We start from the raw sequence: 20,078 nt of genomic DNA, 5'->3' as shown, positions 1-20,078 counted from the left end.
TCGCATGGGTTTACTCACCTTCTTACAATGGTGGACCACACCACTCGATGGCCGGAGGTGGTTCCTCTGTCTTCCACCACTTCCGCAGACGTCGCCAGGGCATTCATCTCCTCTTGGGTCGCCCGCTTCGGGGTACCGGCAGACATCTCGTCCGATCGTGGGCCGCAGTTCTCTTCGGAGCTCTGGAACTCTGTGCCTCAGGGGCTCGGCATCAAGCTACATCGCACCACTGCCTACCATCCACAGGCGAACGGCCTGTGCGAACGATTCCACAGGTCGCCTCAAAGCTGCACTGCGAGCCAGCCTTCAAGGCGCGGGCTGGGTGGACAGGCTTCCATGGGTCCTTTTGAGTCTTCATACGGCACCTAAAGAAGATCTTCAATCGTCCTCGGCGGAGCTCATGTATGGCCAGCCGCTACGCGTACCAGGGGATTTCCTTCCGTCTCCAACAGAGCCATGGTCCGTGTCCCAGCAGCTCATCCGCCACCAGGAGGCAGCCAGAAGTTTCGCTCCAGTGCCTACGTCGCATCACGGTTTACAGAGCTCTCACGTCCCAGCTGAGCTGAAGAACGGCGACTATGTGTTTATCCGCCACGACGCTCATCGGGACCTGCTGAAACCCCCTTACACTGGTCCTTTCCATGTGATAGAGCCGGGAGACAAATCTTTTTCGGTCGATGTTGGAGGTAAACCGGACCACATTTCGGTTGACCGGTTGAAGCCTGCTCACTTGGACCTTGACCGCCCAGTCGAGATCGCACAACCGCCGAAACGTGGCCGACCGCCCACAGTCGCCATGTCAGATCAAAAGCAACCGCCCGCCAGCTCGCCCGCCGTCCATCAGCTTCCACTTCAAGGCTACAGAAGTCGATCTGACAGGCTTGTCAGGCCTCCTCGCCGTTTTACTTTTGCTATTAAAGACAATTCTGGGGGGGCGCATGTGGTGGAGCCACTAAGGGACTCCAATCAATTGTATATAATTCCCTTTAATAATATGTTGGCTGCAGCCTGAGTCTGTATCTTTGTTTTCACTGTTTACATGTACAGAGCGCGATCACTTTAATAGCGCGGGCAAACGTGATGACGTCACGCCGTTCATCACGTGATCCCCCACCGGCGGGAAAAATGTGATGACGTCATGACGTCAGCCACGGGACCGCCCGAGCTGTCCTCGTGGAGCCTCCGAACTGACTAGACCTATATTCGATGTTCTCCTGTAATTATCCGTTAAACTCTGTTAGTTTTCATTAAACCTCGTTTATTTGATCGCCTGAGTGGACCTGCCTTTTGATAGGAACTAGACATTCCTACAAGATAATGGTTTGTAACCGCCTCCTCAGAATCTATTATTTTACACAGTACATGCAACAGCCTCATAAAATACCACTATTTATTAATGACAAATTTATTAAGTCCCCCCTCCACTTGTTAGGGGACCAGGAGCCAATGTAGGTCAGCAAGGCAGGGACGATAGGTGAGCAGGACCTGGTGTGGGATAGAGCATGAGCAGCAGAGCTTTGGGTGAGCTGGCGTTTCCGCAGGGTGGAAGGTAGGAGGCCGGCCAAGATGGCATTGAAATAGTCGAGTCTGGAGATCACAAATGCACGGATGAGACTTTCAGCAACAGATGGGCTGAGGCGTAGACAGAGGCGGGTGATGTTATGGAGGTGGAAGTAGTCTATGTGATGGGAAAGTTGTGGGGATCGGAAACTCAGCCATGGTTCGAATAGCATGACAAGGTTGCGAACAGTCTGGTTTAACCCGAGACAGTGGGTGGGAAAAGGATGGAATCAGCAGCAAGAGTACAGAATTTTTCACGGGTGCTGAAGACAATGGCTTCAGTCTTCACAGCGTTTAACTGGAGGAAATTGTAGCTCATCCAAGACTGTATGCCACTGAAGGGAGTAAAGGTGGGGAGCAATAGAAGCAGTAGTAAGAACAGAGACCGAATCGCAGCAGTTGCTCTTATGTAACACCCTGCGACACCAGCTCATACGGCCAGCTCGCATCACATTTCGAAACAACTTACAGGGTTGCCCTGCGCCTTGTACACGGAATATAATTTCGAACACTTTATCACAGTCAAGATGATGCCCCCTCTCATGCCAAATAAAACATTGTTTTACTGTCTTTTTTTATTCCCCACTAACTCAAGAACATGCAGAAGCTCACCAAAATCTCAGCTGTTGTATTGTAACAGTATCATAATACTGCTCATGCTTTGGATGGCTTGCTCTCTAGTTAGAATCAATTTACACTGACCACAGGCTGGCAATGTCCCTCTCTGCCCCCTCCCTCCACCCCCCTCACTGGCAATACTTTTAACTAGATTGTTTTTAAACTCATTGAGCATGAAGGTCCCTATAGAAATCCACAGAACAAAACATTAATTTAATTACTTGATTGTATTGCTTGGTTTATAATTTTCAATTGAAATGATAAACCAGCAACAAAAAATCTGGCAGCACAAGTGGAGACGCAGAGCACAGTTGCACCCCCAAAATACAACAAATTGCACTAAAGAAATGAAATAAATGCTTACCTCCTATCCGACCTCAGAGACCAGCATCCAGATATCCTGGCACCAGAATAAACAGGGAGAGAGCTCATGCTAATTGAAATGGGGTTGTTTGCAGGAACTGTATTGCAGTGCTCTGTACTGCTGTATACTGAATTCTGGGCTTTTATTTCATTGCTGTAGTCCTGTACTAAGGCAGCTTACTGGCTAGGTTTTCCATGGGCTTTATTACAAATGTTGTGTGAAACTGGGAAATGAAACTGAGAGAAACTGAAACTCACTGGTTTCCTTTCCTGTTAAAGGGAGTGAAAAGCAATGGCTCTCAATCCAACTGCAGTCAAAACACATAAGAGGATAATGTATCCCAGAGATTAAGTTCATTACCTGATATTAATAGCAATCTCTTCGTATAAGACCCTTGACACTCTGCCCATTTTGATGTAAGCAGTCATCTGCATATGACATTTGGCTGCAATGGGTCGTTTGAGGAACATATGGTCTAGAGTATGACCAAAATAAATAGTTTGAAGTCACAATTTAATGGCTCAAATTTAAAGAACTCTTATTGTTTAATGTATAATTCACCATCTAGTAATAGGCTTTAATTGTGGTCTCCCAAATAAAACCACTGTGAGCTACCTAGAGTGTCTTTTATAGCATTACGTCAGGCAATTCCTTTAGGAGCCCCTAGCATGCATAACTAAATTTGTGAAGCCACACACCGCCCTGTAGCACAGCGTGCAATCATTCAGCAGACATCTGGCTCAGTGACTTCAAATCTAACAAGAACACACTGCACTGAAGGCTTTGCTATTTAATGTTAAGGGGACATATCCACAACAACTGTTACGTTGAAATACAACGTACACCACAAATATATGAAAGTGAAATTGCTCCAATTTCCAAATTTAGTTCAAACATTGGAGAGTAGCCTCAACATTCAGCTCAATACACATCTTATCCTAATAATGTTATGATGTAATGTCATCATGGGTTCAACAGTAGTTGTTGAAGTATGGAATTAAGCTGGAAATAGAGACCAATGTTTAATGAAAGACAGAAAATTAAAAGCGTGGCAAAACCCCACTTGTTAGCAAAATTGAAGCCCATGGGATTAAAGGGGCAGTTGCAGCGTGGATAAGAAATTGGCTAAGGGACAGAAAGCGGAGAGTCGTTAAAGGTTGTTTTTCAGACTGAAGGGAGGTATACAGTGGCATTCCCCAAGGGACGGTATTAGGACTACTGCTCTTTTTGATATATATCAATGACCTAGACATGGGTATACAGGCCATAATTTCAAAGTTTGCAGATGATACGAAACTCAAAAATATAGTAAACAGTGAGGAGGATAGTAACAGACTTCAGGAGGTCATAGACAGACTGATGAAATGGGCAGACACATGGCAAGTGCAATTTAATGCAGAGAAGTGTGAAGTGATGCATTTTGGTAGGAAGAATGAGGAGAGGCAATATAAACTAAATGGTACAATAATAAAGGGGATGCAGGAACAGAGAGACCTGGGGGTGTATGTACACAAATCTTTGAAGCTGGCAGGACAAGTTGAGAAGGCTGTTAAAAAAATATTGGATCCTTGACTTTATAAACAGAGGCATAGATTACAAAAGCAAGCAAGTTATGTCAAACCTTTATAAGTCACTGGTTAGACCCCAGCTTGAGTACTGCGGCCAATTCTGGGCACCACACTTTAGGAAGGATGTCAAGGCCTTTGAGAAGGTGCAGAAGAGACTTACAAGAAAGGTACCACTGATACGGGACTTCAGTTATGTGTTGAGACTAGGGATGCTGGGGTTGTTCTCCTTAGAGCAGAGAAGGTTAAGGGGTGATTTAATAGAGGTGTTCAAAATCATGAAGGATCTTGATATTTAAATAAAGAGAAACTGTTTCCAGTGGCAGAAGGGTCAGGAACCAGAGGGCACAGATTTAAGGTAATTGGTAAAGAACCAGAGGTGAGATGAGAACTTTTTTTACGCAGCGAATTGTTGTGGTCTGGAATGCATTGCCTGAAAGGGTGGTGGAAGCGGATTCAATAATAGCTTTCAGAAGGGAATTGGAGAACTACTTGAAGCAGAAAATTTTGCAGGGCAAAGGAATGGGTTTAATTGGATGGCTTTTTCGAAGAGCTGGCACAGGCACGATGGGCCGAGTAGCCTCCTTCTGTGCTGTATCGTTCTATGATATCCCAATGCAGCATGCTGTGACCAAACAGCAATAAATGCACTTTGTGTGTACAGCCTCTCCAAAGAGGGAGTCTGAGAGAGTCAACTTTCAATCTTTCTCCTTTACCTGCCTTCTCATGCTGGCTGACCTCTTGCCCCAAGTGGCCCTAGACAATGAGTGTTTGTGGGCTATTCAGCTCTGGAGTCCAAGCTAAGGGTCAGTGACTTTTAAAATACAGCATCACAAAATAAACAAACAATTTAAACCAATGGCCGTGAATTTAATAGCGCTCAGAGGCCAGGTTTGGAGGCGGGTCCGTTGTCAAAATAGCAAAGATTGACAGCGGGTAGGAAACCCACTGTCAACCCGCCTCCACGCAAGTCTCTCAGGTGTCGGGTCTGTCAGCGGAGAACTGACCCGACACCAAGTGGTGGGGGATACAATTGAGCTCATTAAATGGCTTGTTAAGAGCCAATTTAAGACTATTTTGAGGCTTCCTTCAAATTTTACGTTTTCCCCCACGGGTTACCCGCTGTTCGGGGAACACGCCAGCGCAACCTTTTTTAAAAATTTGCTTATGGGATCTGTGCGTCGTTGCAACACCAGCATTTATTGCCCATCCCTAGTTTCCCTTGAGCCGCCTTCTTGAACCGCTGCAGTCCATGTGGTGAAGGTACTCCCACAGTGCTGTTAGGGAGGGAGTTCCAGAATTTTGACCCAGTGACGATGAAGGATCGGCGATATACTTCTAAGTCAGGATGGTGTGTGACTTGATGGGGAACTTGGAGGAGGTGGTGTTTCCATGCGCCTGCTGCCCTTGTCCTTCTAGGTGGAAGAGGTCGCGGGTTTGGGAGGTGCTGCCGAAGAAGCCTTGGCGAGTTGTTGCAGTGCATCTTGTAGATGGTACACACTGAAGCCACGGTAGGCCGGTGGTGCAGGGAGTGTATGTTTAAGGTGGTGGATGGGGTGCCAATCAAGCGGGCTGCTTTGTCCTGGATGGTGTCGAGCTTCTTGAGAGTTGTTGGTGCTGCACTCATCCAGGCAAGTGGAGAGTATTCCATCACACTCCTTACTTGTGCCTTGTAGATGGTGGAAAGGCTTTGGGGAGTCAGGAGGTGAGACACTTGCCGCAGAATACTTAGCCTTTGACCTGCTCATGTTGCCACAGTATTTATGTGGCTGGTCCAGTTAGGTTTCTGGTCAATGGTGACCCCCAGGCTGTTAATGGTGGGGGATTCGGCGATGGTAATGCCTTTGAATGTCAAGGGGAGGTGGTTAGACTCTCGCTTGTTGGAGATAGTCATTGCCTGGCACTTCTGTGGCGTGAATGTTGCCTGCCACTTATCAGCCCAAGCCTGAATGTCATCCAGGTCTTGTTGCATGCGGGCATGGACTGCTTCATTTTCTGAGGAGTTGTGAATGGCGCTGAACACTGTACAGTCATCAGCAAACATCCCCATTTCTGACCTTACGTTGGAAGGAAGGTCATTGATGAAGCAGCTGAAGATGGTTGGGCCTAGGACACTGCCCTGAGGAACTCCTGCAGCGATGTCCTGGGGCTGTGATGATTGACCTTCAACCACCACAACCATCTTCCTTTGTGTTAGGTATGACTCTAGCCAGTGGAGTGTTTTCCCCCCCGATTCCCATTGACTTCAGGTTTACTAGGGTTCCTTGATGCCAGACTCAGTCAAATGCTGCCTTGATTTCAAGGGCAGTCACTCTCACCTCACCTCTGGAATTCAGCTCCTTTGTCCATGTTTGGACCAAGGCTGTAATGAGGTCAGGAGCCAAGTGGTCTTGGCGGAACCCAAACTGGGCATCAGTGAGCAGCTTATTGGTGAGTAAGTGCTGCTTGATAGCACTGTCGATGACACCTTCCATCACTTTGCTGGTGATTGAGAGTAGACTGATGGGGCGGTAATTGGCTGGATTGGATTTGTCCTGCTTTTTGTGGACAGGACATACCTGGGCAGTTTTCCACATTGTCGGATAGATGCCAGTGTTGTAGCTGTATTGGAACAACTTGGCTAGATGCGCTGTTAGTTCTGGAGCACACATCTTCAGCACGACAGCCTGGATGTTGTCGGGGCCCATAGCCTTTGATGTATCCAGTGCGCTCAGCCGTTTCTTGATATCACGTGGAGTGAATCGAATTGGCTGAAGACTGGCTTCTGTGATGGTGGGGACCTCGGGAGCAGGCCGATATGGATCATCCACTTCTGGCTGAAGATGGTTGCAAACGCTTAAGCCTTGTCTTTTGCACTCACGTGCTGGGCTCCACTGTCATTGAGGATGTGGATATTCATGGAGCCTCCTCCTCCCGTTAGTTATTTAATGGTCCACCACCATTCACGACTGGATGTGGCAGGACTGCAGAGATTTGATCTGATCCGTTGATTGTGGGATCGCTTAGCCCTGTCCCCTGTCAATAGCATGTTATAGCAACCTGGCATGTTTTGAGTCTGCTCTGATGTATCTGATAAGCTGACAGCTGCAGAAGTGGTGTCAAGGATGCCACGTTGCCGATGGTGAGTTTCAGACCACAGAAAATGTTGGTTACTGCGTTTTTTATACATATAGAGATTTCTTTAGCTTACAAGATTTTAGATCCAACTGTATGTCCAGTGCCATCTCATCGGGAGAACCTCTCTCACCATTGACAGATCGCTTCTGTCATCTCACCTGCAGCTGCCATCTATTGCAGCAACATCGGTGCCCTTGAAAAAATCAGACCTTGTTCCTCTGAATCCTTCCATGTTCAGCCCCAAAACCAACATCACCAGGCACACTAACATCACCAACCTTCTCTGCCATCACCTGATGCTACACAGGACACAGAACCTCAGCCCCTGGCAACATTGTTGCCCGGGAGGCCAGAGATGTCATCACCATGGCCAGATTTTCTTCACTTGACGCTGTAAACCCTAGCTGCCACATGATGCGCCAGGTTGACACCATCCCACACCAGCACTGTGAAGTATCCCTTTAATGTCCAAGTCATTCCATTCCATGCACACTCATCACTATAGCGGGGGGGTGGGGGGGAGGGGGAAGTTATGTCTCAACATTCACTGGAACTCAGTAAGACACTTCTCAAGGTGCGCACAGATCTGTCCAATAAGGGGCAATGTTGGAAAAATAGGTTTCACTGTATGAAAACACATTACCAGAAACTTCACATGGACATTGGCTAAACCTCTCAAACCTCTCTAAACCTACCCTTGTGTGTTGTTCGTTGGTCAGCTTGCAGTAGGATGAGGGTGAGTGTGAGGGGTGGCTAGTGAGATGGGGAAGTGATAAAGTAGATAGAGAGGGTTGGGTGGAGTTGCAAGGTAAGTTGGTGTGAGTAAGGATGTGCAGGAGTAGGGTATGGAAGGCAGAGTGATGGGGATGTGTTGAGTGGCACAGCAGAGTGAGTTTGAGTGTGGCTTTGCAGTAACATTTTGTGATCCACTGAGATCATTGAACGGTTGGCGCCACTGCAGCCAGGGCCCCCTGAAGACATCCCTGCTTTTGCCCTCCTGTGCAATGTACAACCAGGCTGTGTTGGTGTCCTGGGGAGGTCTCTTCTGCCCTTGGAAGGGAAGAGAACCTCCCTGCGTGCTGTGACTCCCTCTATAAGCATATGGAGGGAGTCATTGGAGAGCCAAGGTGCAAGCGTTTACCTTTGTGCAGTGCTTGTCAGTGTTTGCAGCACCTCAATGCTGTAGAACACTGACAGCAGAACTGTCAAACTCCATGTGGACATGGTCCCTTTAAGGAAACGTCAAATGACGTCATCAGACCCACTTCCTGTTAATTGGCCGGGAAGCCCGCAAGGCGGTCTTATCAAGGCCAATCAAGGGAAAATCAAGTTTACAGAGCGGCTGCAGCTGGGAGCAGGAATGGAACCAGGAAACCAGCTCTCCCGCCCCCATCCCACTTCCTCCATTAAATTCGCAGCCAATGACTTTAATGTCCCTTCTATTCAAATCTGAAGCACAGCGCTAACCCATCCCATGCATTTTTAGCAGTGGTTAAAATACAGTCAACCTCTCTTCCAAGCAAATTGCAATTTCTATTGTAACTTGAAATTGTTCAAAGTACAATCAAAGAAATTGCTTACACATACTATATCAATAGAACATGTTCCAGACCAGCATTTTACTGTTCCAATGTTGTTTTTCATTTATGACCATTAGTTATTTTGAGAAAGCTGGTTGGAAATAATTCCTTTTCTTGCTATGTGGACAGCGCAGAGCTTGAATTGAAAAATAAGTAGATTTAAAAGCAGCACCACTGTACAGCACCCAGATTCTGCTTCCCACTGATCACAGGATAACAGATCCTGCTGCCTGCAGTTCTTGCCTGGTTCAAACTTCCTGCACTGTTCTGGACTGTTGATGCAGGGAGCTCTCACCATCAATTTTGGACCTGCTGATCAGGGCTGCTTTTTACTTGTAGTATTTGTGTAAAGATTTATCCAAGTTCTGCTTTCTTCTTATGCTTGTCAGAACAACCTTCTGCATCAGCTGTCCTTTTAGTTTTCATTTCACTGATAACACTGACAAAATGGTCAGTATAGAAATGCAAATACTCTCATTGTGTTTACAGCTGTAGCATCAAATCATTGATCGTTTTTACAGCAGCTCTGCTATGCTTCATTTTAATACGAAAGCAACTGCCAGCTACAAATTAACCAATATATCGTCTATGATTAGCGTAACAGGGAAACCTGTTAGAATACTTTATAATGAAACAAGATCCACCTGGTTTCAATTTACAGGAAACTTTGGTTTATCCGGAGGTTATATGTCCGGAATACTCGATCTAACGGCAAAAATCAGGAGCCGTTTTCTATAAGTTTTTTTAGTTCTCGTTGCTTTTTTTTCCCCAGTCAGGCACTGCAAGGTCTGTAGCTATAGCAACAGCTTCAGCTAGAGACGCTTGCAGCTGCAGCCGACTGTTTAGAAGCTGTTGCTAAGCAACAGTGTTTGTTGTCAGATACGGAGATGAAAACCTCCGTATGCTTCAACATTAACTTTGTATGTCCGGCAGTTTTGATAGATCGGCAACAGCTCGGTCTCGTCGGTGCCGGGTATCACAGTTTCCTGTATAAGAATTTCTATATTCACCATTTTACTATGAACTTGTAATGAGGCAAAGGTCACTGCACTGCAATTTTAAAAATGCTGTAGTGTTTGTATTCGAAGGTTGTTTTGTCCTATCAGCCTTTAAGTAAAGCAAACACATGAACCTGGCTGGAATCCAAGTCTAATTCTGACAAAAGGTCATCGACCTGAAATGGCAACTCTGTTTCTCTCTCCACAGTTGACTTGCTGACTATTTCCAGCATTTTCTGTTTTTATTTCTCATTTAGATTCTGTTTACCAAGACTTATTTGGTTAAAGTTGCTTCCATCCGACAGTAAAAGACACATTATAAACAGGCCAGTGCCACGTGTCCTTCAGTTTTCCTATTTCAATGTGCCACTATGTAGGCTAAGGAATAATAGAGGCTTTACATAGGGAAATAGAATTACACAGAATGTCCAGCACAGAAACAGGCCATTCGGGCCAACTGGTCTATGCCGGTGTTTATGCTCCACACAAGCCTCCTCCCACCCCTCTTCATCTAACCCTATCAGCATAACCTTCTACTCCTTTCTCCCTCACATGTTTATCTAGCTTCCCCTTAAATGCATCTATGCTAGTTGCCTCAACTACTCCTTGTGGTAGAGAGTTCCACATTCTAAGCATACTCGGGGTAAAGAAGTTTCTCCTGTATTACCTACTGGGCTTATTAATGACTTTCTTACATTTATGGCCCCCAGTTTTGTCTCCTCCACAAGTAGAAACATTTTCTCTACGTCTACCCTATCAAACCCTTTCATAATCTTAAAGACCTCTATCAGGTCACTCCTCAGCCTTCTCTTTTCTAGAAAAAGGAGCCCCAGCCTGTTCAAATGTTCCCGATTGGTATAACCTCTCAGTTTTGGTATCATCCTTGTTAATCTTTTTTGCACCTTCTCCAGTGCCTCTATATCCTTTTTATAATACAGAGACCAGATCTGCACAAAGTACTCCAAGTGTCGTCTCACCAAGGTTCTATACAAGTTTAACATAACTTCTCTGCTTTTTAATTATATCCGTCTAGAAGTGAACCCCAGTTCTTTGTTTGCTTTTTTATGGCCTTATTAACCTGCATCAGTACTTTTAATAATTTGTGTATCTATACCCATAGATCCCTTTAGATCCCCTACCTCATTTAGACTCTTAGGGGTAAAAATTAGATCGCGCCCCCTCCGGGTTTCGGAGCTTGAGCAGCAGCTGGCGTCACTGCGGTGCATCCGTGAGACTGAGAGCTACGTGGATAGTACATTTCAAGAGGTGGTCATCCCGCAGCGTAAGAGTGTACAGGCAGAGAGGGAATGGGTGACTACCAGACAGACAAGGAGGACCAGGCAGGTAGTGCAGTAGTCCCCTGAGTACATCTCACTCTTTAACCAGTGGTGAGGGCGATGGTTCCTCTGGGGAGTACAGCCAGAGCCAAGTCCACGGCACCTTGGGTGGCTCAGCTGTACAGGGAGGGAGGAGGAAGACCAGGAAAGCAATAGTGATAAGGGAATTCAATAATTAGGGGAACAGACAGGCGTTTCTGCAGCCGTAGATGTGATTCCAGCATAGTATGTTGCTTCCCTGGTGCCAGGGTCAGGGATGTCACTGAGCGGCTGCAGGACACTCTGAGGGGGGAGGGTGAACAGCCAGAGGTCATTGTCCATATTGGTGTCAACGACATAGGTAGAAAGAGGGATGAGATCCTGCAGGCAGATATTAGGGAGCTAGGAAAGAGATTAAAAAGCAGGACTTCAAAAGGAAGTATTCTCCGGATTACTCCCTGTGCCACGAGCTAGTGAGTATAGAAATCGAAGGATAGAGCAGATTAATGTGTGGCTGGAGAGATAGTGCAGGAGGGAGGGCTTTAGATTCCTGGGACATTGGGACTGGTTCTGGGGGAGGTGATACCTCTACAGGCCGGACGGGTTGCACCTCAACCGGGACCAATATCCTCATGGGGAGGTTTGCTAGCGCTGTTGGGGAGGGTTTAAACTAATTTGACAGGGGGGTGGGCAGGAGGATGTAACACTAGAAAGGAGAAACAAGGTGCACAAAGGATTGGGAGAGACAGATAGCACTATAGTAAGAAATAGTACGGTATTAGGTGGGGTCAGACTAAGAGAAAATACAAGAAGATCTAAGATAGGTTTACAGTGCATGTGTGTAAACGCACGAAGCGTGGTAAATAAGGTTGGTGAGGTGCAGGCACAAATAGCCACATGGGAATACGATGTTGTGGCGATAACGGAGACCTGGCTCAAAAAAAGGGCAGGATTGGGTACTAAATATTCCTGGATATAAAGGGCCGGATTTTCTCAGCCCCGAGGAGGCGGGCATGGAGGCAGGATGGCCGGTAAAGTAGCAGAAAGTGGGGGTGGATGGCAAACCCGCCCCCATCCCGCCTCTATGCCCTTTTGCCAGGAGGTGGGAAGATGTGCTGCTTTGGGTCCTGTCTCATGGAGGCGGGAAAGGGATTAAATCCTTTTAACTACCTGTTAACATCTTCCTTGTCGATTTCACAGACTGGCTGTTGGATCCTCTGACCCAACAGCCATCTGAAATCTACAAAGTTGAAAGGTTTGATGAGTCCTGAGCACAAGATCTCATCAAACTACAGAGAATGTCACTGTTTGACAGCTTCACAGAGCTGTCAAACACTGACATTTCTTCTTTCAAGAAGTCTTGACAGATGGCACGTCAGACGTTGACGTGCTCTGTCAGTGACTTTCCCCCTAATTGGCCTGCTGAGCCCGCAGGGCGGGCTTAACAAGGTCAATCAGGGGAAAATCCCTCTGGTTGGCCAGAAGATGATGGAGGTGGGACATTGACCCGACAAGCAGCAGTCCCGCCTGCAACTCGTTCCCGTTGAGAAAATCCAGCCCAAAGTGTTCAGGAAAGATAGGGAAGGGAAGGAAAGAAAGGAGGTGGGATGGCAGTATTGATTAAGGAGAATATTACAGTGCTGGAGAGAGAGGATGTCCTGGAGGGTTCAAGGACAGAATCTATTTGGTTAGAGTTAAGAAAGAATAGAGGTGCCATTACACTACTAGGTGTATTCTGTAGGCCACCAACTAGTAGGAAGGATATAGAGGAGCAAATTGGGAGGGAAATTAGAGAGGTGCAAGAACTATAGAGTAGTGAAAATGGGGGACTTCAATTCTCCAAATGTAGACTGGGAGAGTAATAAAGGGCAGAGAGGGGGAAGAATTTCTGAAGTGTGTTCAGGAGAACTTTCTTGATCAGTACATTTCTGGCCCAACGAGGAAGGAGGCATTGCTGGATCTAGTTCTGAGGAATGGGGTGGAGCAAGTGTCAGTAGGGGAACATTTAGGGAACAGTGATCATAGTATCATAATGTTTAGACTAGCTGTGGAAAAGGACAGGGAGCAATTTAGAGTAAAAATACTTAATTGGAGGAAGGCCAATTTCAGTGGGTTGAGAATGGATCTGGCCCGGGTAAATTGGATTCAAAGACTGGCAGGCAAAACTGTAATCGAACAATGGGCTGCCTTTAAAGAGGAGATGGCTCAGGTACAGTTGATGTACATTCACACGAGGGGGAAAGGTAGGGCAACCAAAGCCAGAGCTCCCTGGATAACGAAAGAGATAGAGAGTAAGATGAAACAGAAAAAGTGGGCATATGACAGACGTTAGGTTGAGAATACAAGTGAGAATACAGAAAGTTCAGGGGGGAAGTGAAAAAGGAAATCCAAAAGTCTTCTATAGGCATATAAATAGTAAACGGGTAGTAAGAGGAGGAGTGAGGCCAATTAGGAACCAAAAAGGAGACCTACGCATGGAGGCAGAGGGCATGACTGAAGTACTAAATGAGTACTTTGCATCTGTTTTTACCAAGGAAGAAGATGCTGCCAAAGTCATAGTGAAAAAGGAGATAATTGAGATACTGGATGGCATAAAAATTGATAAAGAAGAGGTACTAGAAAGGCTGGCTGTACTTAAAAGTGGATAAGCCACCAGGACCGGATGGGCCGCATCCTAGGATGTTGAGGGAAGTAAAGGTGGAAATTGCAGAGGTACTGGCCATAATCTTCCAATCCTCCTTAGAAATGGGGGTGGTGCCAGAGTACGGGAGAATTGCAAATGTTACACCATTGTTCAAAAAAGCGTGTAAGGATAAACCCAGCAACTACAGGCCAGTCAGTTTAACCTCGGTAGTGGGGAAGCTTTTAGAAACAATAATCCGGGACAAAATTAACAGTCACTTGGACAAGTGTGGATTAATTAAAGAAAGCCAGCATGGATTTGTGAAAGGCAAATCGTGTTTAACTAACTTGATTGAGTTTTTTGATGAGGTAACAGAGAGGGTTGATGAGGTCAATGCAGTTGATGTGATGTACAAGGACTTCCAAAAGGCATTTGAAAAAGTGCCACATAATAGGCTTGCCAGCAAAGTTGAAACCCATGAAATAAAGGGGGCAGTGGCAGCATGGAAATAAAATTGGCTAAGTGACAGGAAAGAGAGTGTAGTGGTGTGTGGTTGTTTAATGGATCAGAGGAAGGTACACAGTGGGGTTCCCCAGGGGTCGGTACTATGACCACTGTTTTTCTTGATATATATTAATGGATTAGACTTGGGTGTACAGGGCACAATTTCAAAAGTTGCAGGTGACACAAAACTTGGAAGTTTAGTGAACAGTGAGGAGGATAGTGATAGACTTCAAGAGGCCATAGACAGGTTGGTGGAATGGGTGGACACATGGCAGATGAAATTTAAAAGTGCAAAGTGACACATTTTGATAGGAAGAACAAGGAGAGGCAATATAAACTAAAGGGTACAATTCTAAAGTGGGTGCATGAACAGAGAGACCTGGGGGTATATGTGCACAAATCGTTGATGGTGGCAGGGCAGGTTGATAAAGCGGTTAAAAAAGCATACGGGATCCTGGGCTTCATAAATAGAGGCATAGGGCAGGAATTTAACTCAGGAGTCGGGACTACAACTTTCGGGGTTGTAGTCCCGCCTCCATCGAGATGCGGCCAATCCACGCGATTTTAACTTGATTGACCTTGTTGAGCCCACCCAGCGGGCTCAGCAGGCCAATTAAGGGCCACCCGGCAACAGGTGACGTCACAGACTGAAATTTCATCTGTCAAGAGCTTTTGACAGATGAAATATCAGCGTTTCACAGCTGTTTGAAGCTGTCAAACACTGACAGTCTTACTTCTAACCTGAATCCTTCTACACAGACTCAGTCAGAAATCTCTCCTGCACAGAAAGCTGAAGGCTGTCACTTTTGACAGTTCGCAGCCATTCTGCTTTCTGTGCCGGTGAGATGAGGGACTCCCGGAACCTAAAGGAAGGAAGGCTGAAAAGGTAAGAAAAGGTATGTAAAATTTATTTAATCACTTTAGACACACTAAACACACTTACCTTTGCACTCATGCACATATCACTCACCTGAACACCGACATCTCGATCCCTTCAAGTCCTTCAACCGGACGGCCCGCCTCCTCTAACTTGGTGTGGTTTGGAGCTGTCGGGAATCCCACACTTCAACATCAAAAATAGGGATTAGGCTAAAAACTGCCTGTTAACTACCTGTTAACAGGCAGTTAATTGGCACTAATCCGTTCCTGCCTCGGGTAGGCGGGTCCCAGTGCGGGGCAGGTACCCGCCTCCTTTGAAACTGGCACGGAGGCGGGTTTGGGTGCGGGAAGGGGTCGGGACTCCTGATTTCAGGATTTTAACCCCCCGCACGCCTCCAATCCTGACTCCACAGCACAATGAAAATCCTGCCCATAGAGTACAAAAGCAAGGAAGTTATGATGAACCTTTATAAAACACTGGTTCAGCCTCAACTGGAGTATTGTGTCCAATTCTGGGCACTGCACTTTAGGAAGGATGTGAAGGCCTTAGAGTGGGTGCAGAGAAGATTTACAAGAATGGTTCCAGGGATGAGGCACTTCAGTTATGTGGATAGACTGGAAAAGCTGGGGTTGTTCTCCTTAGAGCAGAGAAGGTTGAGAGGAGATTTGATAGAGGTGTTCAAAATCATGAGGGATCTAGACAGAGTAGATAGAGAGAAAATGTTCCCATTGGCAGAAGGGTCAAGAGCCAGATGACACAGATTTCAGGTGATTGGCAGAAGAACCAAAGGCGACATGAGCAAAAGCTCTTTTACGCAGCGAGTGGTTCGGATCTGGAATGCACTACCTGAAAGGGTGGTGGAGGCAGATTCAATCGTGGCTTTCAAAAGGAAATTGGATAAGTACCTGAGAGGAAAAAATTTGCAGGGCTACGGGGAAAGGGTGGGGGAGTGGGACTAGCTGAGGTGCTCTTGCAGAGAGCTGGCACGGGCTCGACGGGCCGAATGGCCTCCCTCTGTGCTGTAACCATTCTATGATTCTACAAATTATACCATTTTGTGTGTATGGTCTCTCCTCATTCTTCCTACCAAAATGTAGCACCTCACACTTCTCCGCGTTGAATATCATTTGCCATGTGTCCGCCCATTCCACCAGCCTATGTCTTCTTGAAGTCTATTACTATCTTCCTCACTGTTTACTACACTTCCAAGTTTTGTGTCAAAAACAGTAGTGGTCTTAGCACTGAACCTTGTGGAACACACTGTATACCTCCCTCCAGTCCAGAGAACAGCCATTCACCAGAATTCTCTGTTTTCTATCCCTTAGCCAATTTTGTATCCATGGTGCTACTGCCCCTTTGATCCCACAGATTTCAATTTTGCTAACAAGCCTAGTATGTGGTACTTTATCAAACACCTTTTGATAATGATGATCGTAGCCAGGCTGAGGTTGGCAATGCAGAGCTCAGGGTCAGGTCTGGGGTCCAGTAGTAAAGAGATTTGTTCAGGTAGGGGTTCAGAGCTGTGGATGCTGATGAGCGACGACAACATTCTTGTTATACAGTGCTACCACGTTATACCGGCCATCGCGTAGAATGGGCAAATCGCGTTCAGATGTCCCAAGGCACTTCCGAGCCACATAAGGAGATATTAGGACAGGTGGCCAAAAGCTTGAAGCTTGGTCAAAGAGGTAGGTTTGGTTAAGAAAGATGCCAAAGATACAGTACAAAGTAACAAAGTACAAATCAAACTTCTGAACAATGATAAACCAACCTTACAGTAAATATAACTGCCTTTCCTAAGGTGGTTAGAACAATGTGTATTATGTTAATGCTGTAATGCAGCAGGACGTGTGCCTGTGATTTTCACACAAAACCCTGCCCATCTGACAAGAATGGTGCAGGTGGGTGGTTAAAATAGTGATAGAGTGCATCCCGCTGCATTCCCTACGCGCTCTCGACTGCCATTTTAACCACATCCCTTTCGGAGGCACCCATCACAGGCAGGCATAGGCCTCATGAACATATTTAAATCGAGATCCTTTGATGCAATTAGGGCCCTGACGCCATTTTAACATTAAATCTCCCAGGCCTCAAGCTGCAGAGAGCTGAACGGTTTTCAGCCCATCTCAGTGCGGCCTGCGCAACTCCCGCCAGGAGTTAAAATCAGGGCAAGAGAGTTCCCATCTGATCTGTGACATTATTGGAAGCCAGGTGCTTTTCAACAGGGAGGGAGAAAGAAATACAGGATCATCCTGTCTCCGTCATTTCTCAGGACTATATTATAGAGTGCCTTTAGCCAAAAACCTCTGCCTTCCGTCAAGGCAAGCTCCTTGGTGAAAGGAGATGGTATAGTGAAATTAATATGAAATTAAATAATTTATGAAAAATATCAGAGATCAAAAGAACTCTTCCATATCATCAGTAATTCAATTTCCTGGATTATATTTCAACTGGTCTCAAAGTTATATGGAGAAATTAGCAGATTCATTGCATTCTCTAGTAAGCACTGTACAGTATTACCAATGAATGCAAAACCATTTCATTTTAAATTTGTACACATCTTCATTAGTTATCAGTGCATCAACATCAACTAAGAAGGATATATTTAGACTAGAAATCTGGCAATTTTTTTCTAATTTCTAAACATAAATTTACTCATTTCACAAATAGGATAAGCAGCGATAGTTGAGGCCCAAGTTAGAATTTACTGTAATGCATGAGGTAAATGGCATGATTATTCAAAGAGAAAGTCAAGATACTCTCAAAGTGACTTACATTTTAAGTCACTATATAGGCAATAGATTTACATTACTGCAGCATGCACTGAAATATTTAATAGATCCTAGCTTCAGTGTGGGAAATAAAGGTGAGGCTAATCTCCTGGCTAAACTCATTTTGAGTACTGAAAGAAAAACAGAAAATGCACATCAATATCTGAAAAGAGACAAGTTTTTCTGGACCCTTCCTTCTGACAAAGGGATGCTGATGGATCTAATTCTACTTCCAGCATCTTCTGTGTTTTCTTTTCATTTGCACCAGTTCCTATTATGAGCAGGAAAGGAGGGGAGACAGCTGAGGGGGGAAATACTTAAAAAAATAAAAAGGAGCCAGGCACAGCACACACACACACACTCCGGGCCCGGGGAGGCGGGAAGGATATGGGTGAGGCTGAAAATGGTCGAAGAACCCGGTGCGGCTACATTGTGAACATTTTTTAGCTCTGTTTCCCGCCCTACAGACGATAAAATGGACAGCCTGGCCGACGGGCAGGAGGGAACACCAGCAGCAGGAGGCAGCACCTGGGACCCTTAGGGACAGTCCCCGGTAATCAGGAGTTCGGAGAGGCCCGCGATCGGGAGTTTGGAGAGGCCCTCGATCGGGAGTTCGGAGAGGCCCTCGATCGGGAGTTCAGAGAGGCCCGCGATCGGAAGTTCAGAGAGGCCCGCGATCGGAAGTTCGGAGAGGCCCTCGATTGGGAGTTCGGAGAGGCCCACGATCGGGAGTTCGGAGAGGCCCGCGATCAGGAGTTCAGAGAGGCCCGCGATCAGGAGTTCGGAGAGGCCCTCGATCGGGAGTTCGGAGAGGCCTGCGATCGGAACTTCGGAGAGGCACTCGATCGGGAGTTCAGAGAGGCCCGCGATCGGGAGTTCGGAGAGGCCCGCGATCGGAAGTTCGGAGAGATCCCTGATCGGGAATTCGGAGAGGCCCTCGATCGGGAGTTCGGAGAGGCCCGCGACCGGGAGTTTGGAGAGGCCTGCGATCGGGAGTTCGGAGAGGCACTCGATCGGGAGTTCGGAGAGGCCCGCGATCGGGAGTTCGGAGAGGCCCGCGATCGGAAGTTCAGAGAGATCCCTGATCGGGAGTTCGGAGACATCCCTGATCGGGAGTTCGGAGAGGCCCTCGATCGGGAGTTCGGAGAGGCCCGCGATCGAGAGTTCGGAGAGGCCCGCGATCGGGAGTTCGGAGAGGCCCTCGATCGGGAGTTTGGAGAGGCCCTTGATCGGGAGTTCGGAGAGGCCTGCGATCGGAAGTTCGGAGAGGCACTCGTCGGGAGTTCAGAGAGGCCCGCGATCGGGAGTTCGGAGAGGCCCGCGATCAGAAGTTCGGAGAGATCCCTGATCGGGAGTTCGGAGAGGCCCTCGATCGGGAGTTCGGAGAGGCCCATGATCGGGAGTTCGGAGAGGCCCTCGATCGGGAGTTTGGAGAGGCCCTCGATCGGGAGTTCGGAGAGGCCCGCGACCGGGAGTTTGGAGAGGCCTGCGATCGGGAGTTCGGAGAGGCACTCGATCGGGAGTTCGGAGAATCCCGCGATCGGGAGTTCGGAGAGGCCCGCGATCGGAGGTTCAGAGAGATCCCTGATCGGGAGTTCGGAGACATCCCTGATCGGAATTCGGAGAGGTCCTCGATCGGGAGTTTGGAGAGGTTCTCGATCGGGAGTTCGGAGAGGCCCGTGATCGGGAGTTCAGAGAGACCCCTGATCAGGAGTTCAGAGAGGCCCTCGATCGGGAGTTCGGAGAGGCCCGCGATCAGAAGTTCGGAGAGATCCCTGATCGGGAATTCGGAGAGGCCCTTGATCGGGAGTTCGGAGAGGCCCTCGATCGGGAGTTCGGAGAGGCCCTCGATCGGGAGTTTGGAGAGGCCCTCGATCGGGAGTTCAGAGAGGCCGGCGACCGGGAGTTTGGAGAGGCCTGCGATCGGGAGTTCGGAGAGGCACTCGATCGGGAGTTCGGAGAGGCCCGCGATCGGGAGTTCGGAGAGATCCCTGATCGGGAATTCGGAGAGGCCCTCGATCGGGAGTTCGGAGAGGCCCATGATCAGGAGTTCGGAGAGGCCCTCGATCGGGAGTTTGGAGAGGCCCTCGATCGGGAGTTCGGAGAGGCCCGCGACCGGGAGTTTGGAGAGGCCTGCGATCGGGAGTTCGGAGAGGCACTCGATCGGGAGTTCGGAGAGGCC

At 47.4% G+C, this 20,078-nt stretch overlaps 1 protein-coding gene across 3 annotated transcripts in view; it reads right to left on the bottom strand.

Moving 5' to 3' along the window:
• LOC147108701 (uridine-cytidine kinase-like 1) overlaps nucleotides 1–20,078 on the bottom strand; it is a 378,363-nt gene that overhangs the window by 106,324 nt on the left and 251,961 nt on the right. For 2 of the 3 annotated variants that reach the window (XM_086005437.1, XM_086005436.1), the window contains exon 1: nucleotides 2,543–2,881. The exons of the other annotated variant lie outside the window; for it this stretch is intronic. Coding sequence is in view for 1 of the 2 variants with exons in the window: in XM_086005436.1 (XP_085861562.1) it covers nucleotides 2,543–2,610 (68 nt within the window). In the remaining variant the exon portion in view is untranslated. Of the gene's footprint in view, nucleotides 1–2,542; nucleotides 2,882–20,078 lie in introns of those variants that run through there. 3 annotated transcript variants of the gene reach the window in all.

Source organism: Somniosus microcephalus, chromosome 13 (genome assembly GCF_052327205.1).
Source record: "Somniosus microcephalus isolate GS21.2 chromosome 13, FLI_Smic_1.0, whole genome shotgun sequence".
Taxonomy (NCBI): Eukaryota; Metazoa; Chordata; class Chondrichthyes; order Squaliformes; family Somniosidae; genus Somniosus; species Somniosus microcephalus.
This window is presented reverse-complemented; position numbering and strand designations above follow the sequence as displayed.